General features: G+C 37.5%; 1 protein-coding gene across 1 annotated transcript in view; it reads left to right on the top strand.

The window, feature by feature from the left end:
- Positions 1-16,796, top strand: part of ngef (neuronal guanine nucleotide exchange factor) — a 29,653-nt gene extending 12,857 nt beyond the window's left edge. The window contains exons 7-14 of the mRNA XM_079245831.1: positions 4,927-5,056; positions 5,198-5,272; positions 5,662-5,751; positions 8,529-8,686; positions 12,432-12,590; positions 15,359-15,438; positions 15,517-15,621; positions 15,718-16,796. Coding sequence (XP_079101957.1) covers positions 4,927-5,056; positions 5,198-5,272; positions 5,662-5,751; positions 8,529-8,686; positions 12,432-12,590; positions 15,359-15,438; positions 15,517-15,621; positions 15,718-15,941 — 1,021 coding nt within the window. The 3' untranslated portion in view covers positions 15,942-16,796. The remainder of the gene's footprint in view (positions 1-4,926; positions 5,057-5,197; positions 5,273-5,661; positions 5,752-8,528; positions 8,687-12,431; positions 12,591-15,358; positions 15,439-15,516; positions 15,622-15,717) is intronic.
- Positions 16,797-17,035: the final 239 nt, after the last annotated feature.

The following is a 17,035-nucleotide window of genomic DNA, read 5'->3' as shown; positions in this document are numbered from 1 at the left end:
AAATGTAAAATTCACAAAAGAACCTTCCAAGCAACCATGTTGTGTTTTATGCTAAAAGCCACAGACTGCAGTAACAACTAAGTGAACTGTAGGTGGCAGCAACGCGACGTACAATATGCCATAAAACAGAAAAGAAGACAAACCAAAGCAAAACTTTTCATAAGATTTATGCATGATTATCATGACTAATCTCACATATTTTGTTTGTATGAAGCATCATATATGCTCATCTTCAGAAATGAACACATTGGCAAGTTTTAATATGTTAAAAAAAAAAAAAACAGCTACAAGAAGTTTAGAGAGGATTTTCAAAAAATATAAAGTAAGGGGATCGGTAAAAAATAAATCAATCAACATTAATTTATGTTTCAAAATAATATAAAGCAAAAGAGTTTATGGCTATAAAAACAAGCAAATCTTAAACTGAATCTGTGGTCATGTGGTTATGCCTAGATGTATCGACTTAAATAAGAGCTGCAATATTATAGACTAGCTGAAGGTGAACAGGGGAGATGTGGTACACGACAACATAAAGTGCATTGCAATAATTGAGTCATGAACTAATAAAAGCATAAAAAACTATTTCTAGGTCACAACAACTGAGGAAACATAACAGTTAACTTTTACCTTGAAACTGAGCTGAATGAAGTTTGTTCTCAAAACAGATTTAATCTGTTTGACAGAATTTATTCAGCTCTCAGAAGCACGTAGAAATGTTGATTCAAACCTGAAGCTAAAGGACCAAAATCTGTCAATGGACTGAAAATGTAAAATAAAATACATCCAGTCTTGTTATTATTCTAGTGTAAGACATTTTCATTAAGCCATGACTTTATTTCACTCAGGCAGCTTAGCAGAGAGCTAAGTGTTACACTTTCATTGGACTTCACAAGCAAATGCATTTACGGATCATCATCATTAAAATAAATTTAAAAAAAACAAAAAAAAAACCAGATTGTTTGATTATTTGTAACCCTGGCAGCAGCATGTAAGAAAACAGAATCAGACCAAGAATGGATCCCTGTGGTACACCACAAGAGTGAAGCATATGATTAAAAAACATCTCCCTCCAAAACAGAGAAGCTCTTGTTAATCAGCCTAAACAAACTCAGAAAATGCTGCAAATATAATTCTCCATGTGAGAAATAAGGATTGTGGTTCCTCATGTCAAACGCTGCTGCAATGGGAGACCTAGCTTCAAGTGCTAAAGCTAAGTCACTCATTTTTGAAAGAGCAGACTCTTTATTGCGTCAAGAACTGAACCCTGACTGGAATTGATCAAGAATTCACAGAAAATAAAAAAGTTTTGCAGACCAGACACAGAGTGTAGTTTAGGGGCCTTACATTAAACCTACTTCATAGTTTCTGTTGTTTTTCTGCCATGATCTCAAAATTAGCACGACTAAAAGTACTACCTCCTCTGTTTTAGCCGAGCTAATATTGTTGTTTATACCGTCCAACTCTATCCAGTCTGACTTCTCTAACGTGCCTCCTAATGTGTCCTTCAGTAATAAGCGTTGTTCACAAGCAAGGATGTGAATAGTGATGTTAACAAGGAAGCAGGTTGCCTTGGTTGCACATTTAATCTCCAATACAATTCAATGAAAAGCATTATAAATTATTCAAAGAAAGCATAAAAGCAGCAAAAACAAAAAAAAACAAAGCAAAAATCAAAATAATATAAACAAATTAAAGCTATTAAAAAGAAATATATTCTCTGCTGGATACAGCAGATAATCTGTTTAGCTTTAGCACAACAGGGTTCTTAACCTCTATGATAATTGTCACCTTCTCCATGCTAATACCAAGCCAAGGCGGTGTCTAATCCAGTGTTTTACCAGTTTAAAGACGCTAGTCATTGACCTGACAGTGTTAATGAACAGCCAAGACAGCAGATGATCCACTGAGCGGCTGCATTAGAGGCATGACTCACCACTCAGTTCAATGAGCTGCCGGCTTCTCATTGGCCACCACCGGCCACTCACTTATCTGTCCTGGCTTGTTGGTAGGATGAGACGTTTCTTCCCACATGAACATAGTCAACTTCTTCCCTCTGCCAAGTCCTCAGTAATCTTGTTTTTGGCTCTTTTCCTGCCGCATATGTCTGAAATCTTCTGTGAGGAGGTGTGACGGATGTTGTACATGTAGAGAATTGACATTATTTGCATCGAATTTGCAGGTAGAACAGTATGCCTTGTGAAAGCTGCAATTTATTTGTCTTGTATGTGATTGAAAAATGTGTTGTTTACTTATGAGTAATTCCTTAAAGTGACATGTGTCCAACTCCGTTTGTGCTCACTTAGCCACTCTTCCGCCCACTCCCGTGGTTTTCATGGTGATGATGAGAGCTGCTCCAGGCAACGATGCAGCCACTGCTTTCCTAAAGGTTTCATTAAATCAGAGGAGAAGAATTAGAGAACTAGTGTTAATTTTGAAGCTGGGTCGTTTTCCCAGTGTGAGGTTAATGATCGCACATTTTTGCCATGATGGCTCCTTAACCTGGAAGAGATAATATACAGTTGTTTTCATATGTCTTCATCCCCTTTCATTGAAGAAAAGGCTGAATTTACAACAGTCACTCAAATAACTGGAGACTTAAAAAAGGAACAATAACTAAAAAATTGCAAAAATATAATTTAGTAATAAAAGACACTGTTTTTGTTTTATTTAATTGAGTTGAAAAAAGAAAAAAAAATTGTCCTGGACAAATTAGAGCCCTTTTCTGTTGAACAGTGGGACAAAATACCTGTCAACAGGTGCAGAAGTCTGACTGAGAGGAACAGAAAACACCTGACTGGAGCAGAAACATTAAAGGATTGTTCAACTAAATATTAGTTTATGAGTGATGTAATAAATAATCTTATTTCTTTGCTTTTTAAAAAAAAAAAAATATTTCTATTGAACCAAAATTAGAAAATAATGTAATTATTTTGATAAAATTTTTATTTATTATTACTTTAGTCAATTTCAGTTTATTTTACAGGCAGCTGTTTTTTCCCTTCTTTAATGAAAGGGTATGAATAAATATGAGCACAACTGTTTGTAATGAGGTAGATTAAGAGCTTGACTAAAGTAAAATCAATCATTACAACAACGAGTTTTTTCCTCTTGCTGTGGCTCCTCAGTGCATAGAAGAGAAGTTTTGAAGTTTGTAAGTTTGTTAGAAAATGACTTCACTAACCAGGTCTTACTGTCTTATATTCAGACCAAAAGCTTTTATGATCTTGTTTTGAAAGTGATATACCTGGCAGGAGCAGGTTATCTAGGATTGGTAATCTTTGTAGTGTCTAATATTATGCAGTAACTAGTTAAAATAGGTTATTTTACATGCATATTATGTTAAATGACGTCACCGAGACACTGTTTGAGATCTCTCCCAATGTTAGCTGTAAAGCCTTGTTCCAACAGCTCCCTGCTCCAACTCACACACAGAGAAATAAGAAAATATATCTAAACTTTAGACAGATGAGAAATATCTTTAAACAAGATGTAAAAGGTCCTTTTAAAGTCCCTTTTTAGATGAAATAATAATTTAAAAAAAAACAAAACACTTCCTTTCAGTGTTTTTATCATGGTGACATTCAGATTCCAGATGTGGTAGAAGTACACACATACTGGTGTATGGTAGCGGTTCAGGAGATACAGAGGGTTCTCCACTATTCCAGAGGTTACTGGTTCCACTTCTGTGTCATCTGGAGGCATCTAGAATTTCATAAAACATTTTCCACCTCCATTCAGGTATAGGGGTGATTGGTTGTGGACTGAGAAGTTCTTGGACAGCCGGTTTATTAGCAATTCTGAAGTTAAGAATCATTTTTTTGTTTTATCTTTTTTATTTTTATTTTTTTTTATTAAAGTGAGAAAAAACAACACTGAAAAAAGCCTTACAGGCTGTTTGGAGGTTTGTTTTCTCTGAAACGTAGAGTAAGAGATCCTGTAAAAATGGTTTGAGCATTTTGAAAATACACACTATAACAGTCCGAACCGCTTTCATCAGACTTCCTGCTGAAGCCACATCTTCAACGCACACAATGCTTCATTCAGAGGGTTCACTGATCTTTTCTGCCATAATCTCCATTATGTTTATGTGAGCTAATGTAGATAGTCAAGCTCTGACTCTTAACTTGTTGCCTTTACAAACGCTCCAAATGGGATTTGTGTGAATTCAGAGGAGTTTAATGAGGAGGGATTATTGGCAGTTGAGCTTGAGGGCCATCTCACCATCGAATCATTTAAAATGAGGTGATTAAATCGATTGGATGGTGTTTTTACAGTCCTGTCGGTTCTGCAGATGACTAAATATTTGTATTATTGGGTTTGAGCATTATAATTATTTGACTGCAGTTAATGCTTCAAAAAAAAAAAAAAGTCCAATCCCACCTTAAAGGACGCATTACGTAAACTTCTGACCTTAAAATTCCACGTTTCAGACTTGTTCAGTGACACACTGACATCTATCATGTATATCTGTGGCTAAGAGGCTGAGAGACGGCACTGTCCCACTTCTACATCCAGCACACTGCGTGACGTTGCATAAGAGTTCACACATTAGAAAACGGATATAAACACACGGGCTGGTTTGAATGTGCACAGTCGCTGATTCAACAAAGAAAAGCAGGAAGATTAGAAGACAGAAAGAGACAAGAGTCACTGTGAGACTGTCTGATGACAAGCTGACAATCTGGGGTGTGTCCCTGGGAAAATGGCAAAGTTCTGTAGTGTGTCTAAGGGACAACAATGAGTGTTTCCCATCTTACTTTAAGATGTTTAAGTCTGGATATTTTTTCTTTCTTCTCTAATTCTTACATAGTGTGAAGATCTTCCTGCATGGACAGAAATATCACATTATTATAATCTGAATCTTCTCCTTTCCTCGTGTTACGGCGGCTCATTACTGCAGTGTGTTTTGTCTGACTGTGTGTGCAGAGAGGAAAATCAAGCATTTCGGGATGCCATGGCTCTGCTGGAGAAGCATCCACGCGTCAGGGGCTTGTCCTTCACCTCCTTCCTCATCCTTCCTTTCCAGAGGATCACGAGGCTCAAGCTGCTAGTTCAAGTGAGTGTATCAGCTGTTTCCATACCAATGCATTGCTATGAGGGAATTTTAGACCATTTTGAAAGAAAAAAAAAAGAGTAAAACTTGTAACGGAGATGGTTTTGTTGGCATTTTATGGTTCATCTATGTGTCTTTGTGCAGAACATCCTGAAAAAAGCTGAGGAGCACTCAGAGAGAGAAGCAAACGCCATAAAAGCACATCAGCAACTGGAGCAGGTGAGCGCCGCTGAGCTCAGGTTGGTTTTTACAAAGTCAGATTAGAGAGGGAATAAGGTTTATATTGCTCTGAAGATTTGGAATAATTGGATGATTTTTCATGCTTTGAACTAAATGACCATATTTGTCAAACTGTGGAAAGGTATATTCTCCTGATGGGTAAGTCCTATTAGCTACTGGTGCATCATGAGCAGACCAGCAGGGGGAGGAACAGACTCCGTCTGAGTCACAGAGCTGCTTCAGTCTCTCTGTGAAACCCAAACGTCTCCCATAAAAACTAGCAAAGAAAAGAAGATTAAAAAGATCCTGCAGGTGTCAGAAGTGACTTTAAAGCCACACACACAGTTTCAGAGTGGTTGTGTGTAAATGTTGTTTTCATTTTCCTGCAGATTGTAAAGGAGTGCAACGAAGGGGTGCGAAAAATGGCTCGAACTGAGGAGCTGATCAGCATCGAGAAAACTCTGGAGTTTAAATCCAAGGTAAACTAACTTTCATCGTTTTGGATTTTTAGCTCTGATAAAACCACATCGGTGACTTCCAGCCAGCATGGGGAGCCGGTGTGGGCTGTATGAGCCCCAAAAGGGATGTAGGTGGGCTAAGTGGGGATGAGGGGGGGCATGGTGGGCTGGCCAAATGGGTCCCAAGTTGGGCCCCACCTGAAACCCAGTCAGAACCAACTTGAAACCCATATGAGCAAATCCAGGTGAGACCACCGTGAACACTGCAGACTAAGTCTCACATGGACATGCTGGGCGGGGTTTATCAGGCTTTTGGACATCTGCAGCTCAGTTTGATGAGCGAGCCCAGCATACCGGGTCGAGCGAAAGCTTGGTCATGTTTAATGTTCACCATGTCACTTAGGATTCACTTCAATTCTAATGTTTATAAAGAAATCAGAATGCAGCATGTTGTGTGTAAACACGACAGACTGGGAGGGTCTACTGGTCAGGTGGACGGGAACAACCACCTCATCTTAAATGTGAACAGAAGTCCTGATTGGGATTGTTAAAACAGTGTGTGGTGAGCACTAAAGCTGTTTGCATGCTTACCAGTCTGATTTCACACACTGCAGACTGATTTACCAGGAAGGCCATCACTGCCCAGTCTGTCAATGAGACTGTTTTAACTGGAAAAGCATCAGAGAGCGCAGACCTCCACCAAGCAGCGCAGCTCCACCCATGTTGCAATTTACATCCCATGTTATGTCCTATATTCATTCTTCATGATCATAACCTACCTTTAGAATATAAAAATATAATTAATAGTCAAATATTTATCACAAACAGGGCAACCTTGTTACAGTTTTCTCTTTATTTTACCAGAAAAACATTCAGCATTATATTTAAATTGGCGTTATTTATGCAAACTGGAAATAAAAAGCAAATATGCAGGCCTAGCTGTTTTTTCTGCATGTGCAAAATAACTCTATGGAATAAATAACTCAAAATATTTATTCCGTGAACATTTTTTTTTATCTTGAAGTCAAACTCAGTGTTTAGACTTTAATCTAGTTTAAAATAAAATGAAAAATTAATAGTTTGCAAAAGTTACTCTGGATTCACCGTATTTCATGTAATTTGCATATGTGGGTGTAATGGTGATCACAATGTTTATAAAGTAGTGTAATAATAACGTTACTGTTGGAGAAAATAATCTCCCAATGAACGACCGACACTCAGATCAGGGAGAAGGTACGAAAGTTTTACTTGTTGTAAGGAGGTCGCAGAAGTCAGCAGACTGAGCAACCCCAGTCTGTGGACAACTTAGAATCACACCGTTATATACGCTTCGTTCCACCCCCCCCTCTGGGAACATCCTCATCACAGTTCTTGGTGGGGGACACTTGGAGTGAGGTTTACAATGCCGATCTCCAGCAGAGTTACTGTCCTTTTGGAGACGTTAGCATTTCAGAGACGCTTTGAAGTAGATAAGAACTTCTCTACAAACATTATTCTGACCATCTGACCTTTACAAAAGCTCACAATGTCATAATTACAAGCTTTTTCCAACACTTACACTGTTCCTTTATGTCAGTGGTGAAGAACCCTTTTAAAAGCTTCTTTGTCCACATTTCCTTCCACATCACTCCTAACGCTGAACAGAATCTAAGTTAGACCAAGACTTATTCTTGAAGACAAAAATCCTAAAAATCTGCCCCCTAGTTTATACTTAAAGTTGCCAACAGACAGATCAACACAAAAACATAACCTCTTTGGCTTTTATGATTGCGCAAAGAAGAAGTGATGCCATTTAGGAACAATAACTAAAAATTTGCAACAATATAATTTAGTAATATTAAGACACTGTTTTTTCATTTAATTGAGTTAAAAAGAAAAAAATGCAAACAAACAAATTGGTCCTGGACAAATTAGAGCACTTTTCTGTTGAACAGTGGGACAAAATACCTGTCAACAGGTGCAGAAGTCTGACTGAGAGGAACAGAAAACACCTGACTGGAGCGGAAACATTAACTTAAATTACTTTTCAAGTTAAATTATTAACTTGAATTTACTGTAGTCAATTTCAGTTTATTTTACAGGCAGCTGTTTTTTCCCTTCTTTAATGAAATGGTATGAATAAATATGAGCACAACTGTATGTAATGAGGTAGATTAAGAGCTTGACTAAAGTAAAATCAATCAGTTTTTTCCTCTTGCTGTGGCTCCTCAGTGCATAGAAGAGAAGTTTTGAAGTTTGTAAGTTTGTTAGAAAATGACTTCACTAACCAGGTCTTACTGTCTTATATTCAGACCAACAGCTTTTATGATCTTGTTTTGAAAGTGATATACCTGGCAGGAGCAGGTTATCTAGGATTGGTAATCTTTGTAGTGTCTAATATTATGCAGTAACTAGTTAAAATTGGTTATTTTACATGCATATTATGTTAAATGATGTCTTTGCAACTTAAAGGTGCAAACAGACAGATTAACATAAAAACATAACCTCTTTGGCTTTTATGATCATCCAAAGCTGAAGTGATGCCATTTAGGATGTGGACGGTTGCAGTTTTACATCCATCTCCACGCCTGAACAGGACATTTCTAGATGAGTTACAGATGATGTTGCCTTGACAACCGTGAGATTGAACGAAGGTTTTCTCCACCTACTGATGGCCAGAGAGGTTCTACGACACATCTGCTTACAGAAGTGTTATTTACCTTTAATGACAAGCCACACTGCAGCAAACATCACTATGCTGACAGGACAAAGTGGTCTCTAATGGATTTTTACCTTTTCATTTCTCTGTTGATCTCTAGTCTGTGCCCATCATTTCACATTCACGCTGGCTGCTGAAAAAGGGTGAAGTGCAGCTCATGGCCGGACCAAAGAGCACGAGGACCATGCGAAGTCGTAAACTCTACCAGCCGGTCTTCCTGTTCATTTTTAACAATCTGCTGCTGGTCACCAAGCGCAGGTAAGCGTGAGGAAAGTTAGTGTCACATAAATGCTTCCGTCAGTCCTGATGTCTAAAGCAGCAGTTCTGCAGTAATCCTTCATTATATCATCCTGTTGGTGAGGGAACGGTAGCCTGGCGGTTACAGAGGTGGGCTTCGGTCTGGACCCAGATTTAAGTCTGGATGAATACATGGCAGCCACCTCTCCAGTAAATCTGGATGAGCTTAAAGTGTCTTCATCATGCTCGTTTCAGTCTAATTTATTTTAATATGCAAGTCTAGAAAGGTAAGAAATAATCAAGCATTTGGCCACAAACCCCTTCATTCATCTTGTATTGATCCTCTCAGATCAGCCTCAGGCTGAAACACGCCAACAGAGAAAGCTCCGCCCTCCGTCCTGATTGGTCAGCTGCTAGAAGTAGTTATACTGAGCAGTGAAGGTGGGCGTGGCTTTCTTCTAGTGAACGTGCACAACCTAGAGAAGAGGATCGATCACTGAGTCCCTCCAACAGGACGTCACTAGATTTTTGAAGTAGAAAAAAACTCTCTAAAACCGATGGTTTCCCTCGCCATGGAAACCAAACATAGAGAATGCTGGAAAACTCAAACATGCGTTTATGTGATTAAAAAAAAACTAAAAAAAAACCGCACCACTCACATGTCTGATGAGTATTCAACACTATAACACTGTAGAAAGCTCAGAAAACTAGACATAGCATCATAGAGCCGCTTTAAGAACAGAACAATAATTACTGTCACAAAGCAAGAGTCACTTCAGTCCCTCAACTTCACGGTTTTTATATTTTTTGTGAGGTTGTTTTGCTTTGTGACTTAATGGTTTCATCTCAGGTGTGTGAAATTTAATGTTATTGTGAACCGCATTTAAACACTTTTAGATTTTTTGTGTGATTGCTTTGTAGTTTCCTGTTTTCTTTCTTATTCCAGGGAGTTTCTGTAAGATCTGTGGAAAAACCTGTGTGGTGGTCCGGATGATGTCATGCAGCTCAGTGTATGTTAAATATTGTCAAACCGCCTGGATGTTCTCCAGAACAACAGTTCTTTGCAACACAGATCCCAAATCAAGGCAGAACTCCAAACAGGATTTCTTTCTAAAAGCATCAATCAGCTGATCAGAAAAGATCTCAGTGATCTGATCAGCTGATTGACGGTGAACACAGCCAAGCGCTGACGTGGACTTTATAATGGTCATCACTTCTCACCTGTCTGTCGCAGGTGTCTTGTGTTTGAACAAATACATCACATCAATGCTGAGATTACCTGTGAAAATACTGCAGCTTCTCTGTTCGACCATAAACAGACACATGGAAGGAACTGCGCTTTAATTTGCACATTTTTCTGCACACAAACACAAGCGGGTAAATCCATAAGTTTGCGTGGTGATGCTCGCACACACACACACGAAGCACACCTCTGTGTGTATGCAGGGAAACGAGGTGAGCTGGGCAGACTGGTGGTTGCTGGAAATCTTAAAGCAAACAGAGAAAAGGATTACTTACAACCCTAGAAAATAATTTAACTTAGCTTAGTGTGTTGCCTTCTGCTACATGAGGTGGATGTAGATGGAAGCAGAAAGTGGAGAGTGTGTGGAATAATCAGCAGCGGCCCAGTGGACGCTGACTGTCCCGATCCATTCCAGTGGAGGCCTGAATGGCTATCAGTACCTTCCAACCAGCAGGACTGTTTGGATGTTGAGCAACAACATAATCTTATCTTGATAAATAAAGATAAGACCCTGAACGTTTCTGTTCCGGCATTTCATAAAGCAGCAAATGATGGCAGGGAATCATCATCTATAACTGGTACTTTCCATGCCAGTCGCTTCGGTTTGATGGTTTACTGGTGGAAGTTATCAGACCTACGAGGCAAAGTACAAGACTTTTATATGAACAGACTTTCCTTTCCAACTTTCTCTGTCTGGTTAAAGTAAACTGGCTGACTGACAGGAATCATGGCTTATACTGGGATTCAACCAGGTTCTTCCCAGTCGGCTGTGCCTGAAATCGTCCATAAACAAAATGGGAAGGTTGTAAAAGGCAAACAGAAGTTGAGCAGGTACACACTCAAAAATAGAGGTACCAGCTTGTACCTAAAAAGGTACAAATGCTTGTCGCTGGGGCTGTACTCTTTTGAGAGACGTTTCTGTACCCTTCAGTTCTGGTCTATTTTTGTACCTCATCAAGTTCAACCTTACCTTATCAAGTTATGTTTTTTTCTGTTTTCACAGGATTAGGCCTGGTCCATTCCACTTAGCAATATTATCCTATCTTTAATCTAGAAATAATCTTCAAAACCATACACTTAATTTGCAGCATCTGACCTTCATTGTCTGGTGTAGTAAATGACTATTAAGTAGTACTACTGTCATCACTCAACTCTGCTCTAGTTTGTAACATTACAGCCATTAACATTACATTTTTCAATGCTGCAGGTACCCTTATGGTCGAAATGGTACAAATTTGTACTTTATGTCACTTTGAACTCTTTTTCGTACTCTGAAGGTGTGCTTCTGGTCTCTTAAAGACCAGTATTGTACTTTTGAGAGAACATTTCTTTAAAATGTACCTATAGGTACAGAAATGTCCTTATCTTGTACCTCTATTTTTGAGAGTGTAGGACAGAAGCTGATCAGGAAGCAGAAATAAAACCCGTTCAGGTCTGAACAATGAAAATAAATGGTGAGAAAAGTCACATTTTTTACCATGAGGTCTTTATTTGGCGCTTCAACAAAATGTAACAAAGAAGTAACTTTTTTTTATCATTATTTATTTATTTTTTTTACCATTTATTAGCATGTTATATGTCGAAATGATTATAGTGTAATGTTCATCTTCCTGCTCTCCATTCGGGACTCAGAGAAAGGTTTTCATGTTAAAGTGACACAAAATGTCTCAGAAACTGTGTGTGTCTCACATGTCATGTTGGAATTTAAAGGGTTAATCTGTCTTGAAATCAATAAAAAGTCTAAACGAACGGAGACAGAAAGCAAACGGTGATAAATGAGATGAAGGAAATGAGATTTACAAACAGGAAAAGCAAATGGCAGCCATCTCCAACAGCGTGGGTAAACAGCCGTTGCATAACTGGATGATATTCAGCGATGAATCTGCATTTAGCAGGGAGACGACAAACCTTTCTGATGTATAGATGTAACGAATGGCTGCTTAGTGGTGACATGTGGATGCAGGTCAGCCATAAGTCGGATGATGGCATTAACTCCTAAAGTAATTACGTTTTGGACACTTCTCATTTACTCAACTAAAAGCGGGGTTGATGATCTTTTCAGGATGATAAAGCATCTTGACACAGAATAAAAGGAGGACATTTTCATCAGGGAAGAAGGAACTCAGCGATGTGACCATCAAACATACTGGATGTCTTTAATGGCTGAAATGTATGGTGGGAGGAAAACAGTCCAGTACAAAGCTGCCTCCTGCAAAGCAGAGAGATTTTATTTTTCCTTCCATTCATTTATAATTCCAGATATTCCCTCTCATGATTTATTCCATTTCAGCTGCCTGTACTTTGTTTAGATACTTTTCTCCAAACTGGACGAACCGTTTAGCATCTCCTGAGTTTCACACTAATCAAATATGTCCCGTATGAAGGATTATTGTTGAACTGTTGTTCCGACTTGTTTTGCCTAGATGGAATAAAGTCAGAGCAGACAACGAGTTAAGATTTAAAGACACATATCTTGATTGTTGCCATGACAACTGAAGAGTTAATCCATGCAATATGTTGCAGTGGGGACAAGTTCCAGGTTCTTGACTCATGCACCCGGGCAATGTTAAGGACTGAAGATTTTGAGGACCAGGGCCAGCAGCTGGCCAACGTCTTTAATCTTAAGATGCTGGAGAACCAAGAAGAGCGTGAAGTCACCTACATGCTCAAGACCGCCAGTATGTGAGTATCTGAGGAAGAAATCCACCTTGGAATTGGTTTTTTTTTTTTTTATTCTTTCCTTCTGAACAGGCTCCAGATTGGATTTATATTGTTAGATGATGAGAAATTACACATGGCTGTTGCTTTAAGGAAAGAAAATTTCCTTTACTGGGGAAAAAAAAAAGTTTTGTTTCTTTTTAATTAAAAAAAAAAAAAAAAAAAAGGAATTCTATTCTATTCTATTCTACAGTCATTTAGCAGATGTTTTTATCCAAAGCGACTTACATGTGAGAGTGAGAACAACACAAGCATGAAATCAAATAGTAGAGGACATCATAGGAAGGTACTGGAGGACTGCTGGACATGTAGTAATTTTCTACAGGCTTTTATTGTTTTTTTTCTCCCACCCCACAATATTACATATGTTCAAATATAAAGGATGAATATTGTAATATTTGTTTCAAAGAACTCTTCAACTCTTCTGACAAATATAACTAAACTAAGTGCAGAAGATCTCCTGTTCATCCAATCTTATACCAGGAAAGTTCCACTATGATCACAGACACATTTTTCAAGGGAGTCCTGGCAAAGAGCGGCACCAACACAACCCACACATAGGAGAAAATCCTAACTACAACATAGTAACAAGTAGGGCCTGTAGGAGTAGGAACACTCTAACGATACAAAACACACCGTTTGTTTTCACTTCGAAGAGTTTTAGGTGATAAAACGGCTTTTGAAGCCCAGCTGCAGTGTCTGTGTCACATGATCGCAGCAGCCTATCGGATGTCATTATGCTGCTGCTACTGGTGACGATGAGGTTTTGTTGTGATGTTTTATTCGTTTAATGCAGGTTATTACGCACTAAATATTTAGATATTTCTCATATTACTTTTGCATATATATATATATATATATATATATATATATATATATATATATATATATATATATATATATATATATATATATAGCAAGCTCGCCTGTCCATCGCAGATAATATAACTATATATATATATATATATATATATATATATATATATATATATATATATATATATATATACACATATATATATAGTTATATATATATATATATATACACATATATATATAGTTATATATATATATATATATATATATATATATATATATATATATACACATATATATATAGTTATATATATATATATATATACACATATATATATATATATATATATATATATATATATATATATACACATATATATATATATATATATATATATATATATATATATATATATATATATATATATAGTTATATTATCTGCGATGGACAGGCGAGCTGTCCAGGGTGTACCCTGCCTCTCACCTGAAGGCTGCTGGGATAGGCTCCAGCTCCGCTGCAACCTTTACTTGTATTAAATGGGTTTCAGAAAAGGGACAAGAGGTTTTGCTATTGATAAGATGAAAAAAGTACCATAAACCAAAGATATCTTATCAACTGGGAAACCTTTGGTAACGCCCATCCCTAGCTTTAATAAAAAACAGACTAAATCAAACAAAATACAGATATAAGAGAAAGTAAAAGCAGTTACAGGTCAGTGATTAAACCTTCAGATCTTCAACAAATGTAATATAAGTAAGAGGGATTAGCTGTAAATTTCCCCTTAAAGATCAGTAATTATTTCAAATCTATGATTTTAATTTCAGTTTTACACTCCTGCCATCTCTTATTTAAATCCATATATGTAATGTTTATGTACTTGTACTTACTCACTGTGTCAGAATATATGTTCTATAGACAGTATTTATTAAATATGATAACTTGATGGCTCCATAGTAACTAATTCGTTAACTTAATTGTCTTTGGACAGACTTTTTTGTATGTGTGTTGTTTGACACCATGTGTTGCTCCTAACTGGACCACATGGTTCCAACAATGCAGTTTTCCCACCGAGGGACTGATAAACGTTTTCTTACTTTTATGTGCAACATATTTTGAATCACTTTGTACTTCAATTTATAATGTAAACAGCAACATTTTTCACTCTTCAGCTTCTTTATATTATATTATATTATATTATATTATATTATTGATAATGGAGTTGATCTAATAGACTTACATCAGCTTTCTTAGTGCAGCTATAAATGTAAAAATAATTTTTAAGCCCTGATATTGTAAAAAAATTATAATATAAGAAATTATTATTATTATAAAACATGACATTAGCACCAAGTCATAATTTTTATCACTTAATTAATGTTTTATTTGTTTTATTAACCTGCGTTCGGTTAAAGAGACAGTATTCAGGGAATTATGTATTTCGGGGAATGTGTGTGTGTGTGTGTGTGTGTGTGTGTGTGAGGCGGGGGGGTTTGCTCTATGTCCTTGTGTGTGTATGAGTGTGTGGAAAGAGCTTGTTTCTTTATTGTTTTTAATGTCTTGTTATCTACTGTCTGTTTTAATCCTTATGACTTGATTTTATCTTGTAAAGCACTTTGTGTTGCCATTTAGCATGAAAAGTGCTCAAGAAATAAAGTTCGATTTGATTTGATAAAAATAAAGCAATAACAATTAAAAGGAGTATATAAAAAAGTACAATGAAGGTGAAAGTAATACCCGATTTTTGCTGTCAAAAAGCCAAACGATCCATACACTGTACCTTTAATAATTATTATAATTAACTGATGATATTCGTATCACCTTACAATCATTCACATGCATCTGCATTCTGCTGTGTAGTTTATAAAAGCTCTGCTACCAGCTGCTCTAACATATTGTTTTCATACGACAAACATAGGAGTGAAAAGCTTCGGTGGATGTGCGCGCTCTGTCCGAACAGACGCACTCGCTTCATGTCGACGAGTTCCCACCAGTCAGGTGAGAGAAAATCACACGTTATATGAAGCTTGTGGTCCATTTGAACATGAACTTACAGCTATGTGTCATGTTTCTCAGACTCTCCACAGGTGCAGTGCATCCAGTCGTACTCGGCTCAGGAGCCAGATGAACTCTCCATTGAGATGGCCGATGTTTTGAACCTTCTAGAGCGAACAAATGACGGTGTGTAGAGTGAATGGAAAAACAAAACATATGAGAATATGTTTCCCCTTCTTTCTCTCCTCATATCACTGCTTTATGCCATATATTTTATTCCAGGTTGGATGATGGCTGAGAGGCTCCATGATGGTGAAAGGGGCTGGTTCCCCAGTCGAGTCGTAGAGGAGATACAAAGCAAGGAGGTCCGAGCTCAGAACCTCAGAGAGGCTCTTAGGATCCAGCAGGCCCATGAAGCTGGAGCAGTCCCTGAAACTAGAACCAGGGTTGGGATGAGGCCAGGAGGACGTACTCCAAAGGGCCCCAACTCTTTGTCTTTGGTCTGAAAAACAGTGAATGAGTGAAAGTTGTGAGTGTCATTCAGACGCATTTGCACTACGAGAAAACTAATCAGGAAAGATGTTCCTGTTCAGTGACATCTTATTCCTCACAGCGGTGAACGGTTATGGTTAAGCCAGTAAACCTTGTGCGAGCTATGGCGTGCATCAGTGTAAATATTTGTACAAACTGATTTGTACAGTCGAACCACACAGTGTGGTGTCTCACTCCTGCAGGTGTTTCGGTAGGAGCTGCAAGAACCCAACATGTTTCTGCAAAAACCCTTCAGAGGAGGAATTGGGTTTTAAAAATGGTGTTTGTTGTAAAAAAAGAGACTTGTCAACTCTACACAGCGACGTGGTAGTCGCAGTCATACATGCTGATCTTTTAGGACTGCAGTGGCAGCTGTAACAATCACTGCTGTAAGACAAAATAACACAAGCAAACTTAACACAAACACATCAAGCAAAGATCGGCAGATGTTTAACACTAAGTACACATCACGCAATGCTACACACTAAGAAAACACAGCCAAGACATAAGACATGAAGGAAATGCACCTGCACTCGATTAACAATGGACAGAAAAATTCTTTTTTAAAAAGTTTTTATTTGACCTTTTAACAAAAATGTAAAAAAGAAAATAATGTGCATGTACGGTATATTACCGTGTTGTAATATTGTTATTGTAGTGCAAAAGTTGTCCACCAGGTGGCAGAAGACAAGTATCATATTGTATTGCAGTAGATCTTGGAATCTGTATATGATCCACTGGGTGGTAATTGGTTAACGAAGCAGTAAATACTGTCCCATCAGATGCATGGTAAAGACAAGACTATACAGATTATACAATGACGATGTTGACTGCATGAATGTAAAAAAATAAAATGTGATTATCATAATAATAATAATAGTAATAATAATACTTTCCTGGTCCTTTTTCAGTCATGGAATGTGTATTGAGTAACAGCTGTATTTGCACTGTAAAATTATCTTTGTAAATTATTCTCTGAAATGAGCAAAATAAACTTCACTGAAATGAAAAGGAGCTGATGATGATTTTGGCTACATCTAGAAAAACCTGTCAAACGCTACATAACAAA

The sequence above is a fragment of the Telmatherina bonti genome (assembly GCF_933228915.1).
Source record: "Telmatherina bonti genome assembly, chromosome: 9".
In the NCBI taxonomy this organism is placed as follows: Eukaryota; Metazoa; Chordata; class Actinopteri; order Atheriniformes; family Telmatherinidae; genus Telmatherina; species Telmatherina bonti.
Note: the sequence above shows the minus strand (reverse complement) of the source record. Positions and strands in the feature narration are given on the sequence as shown.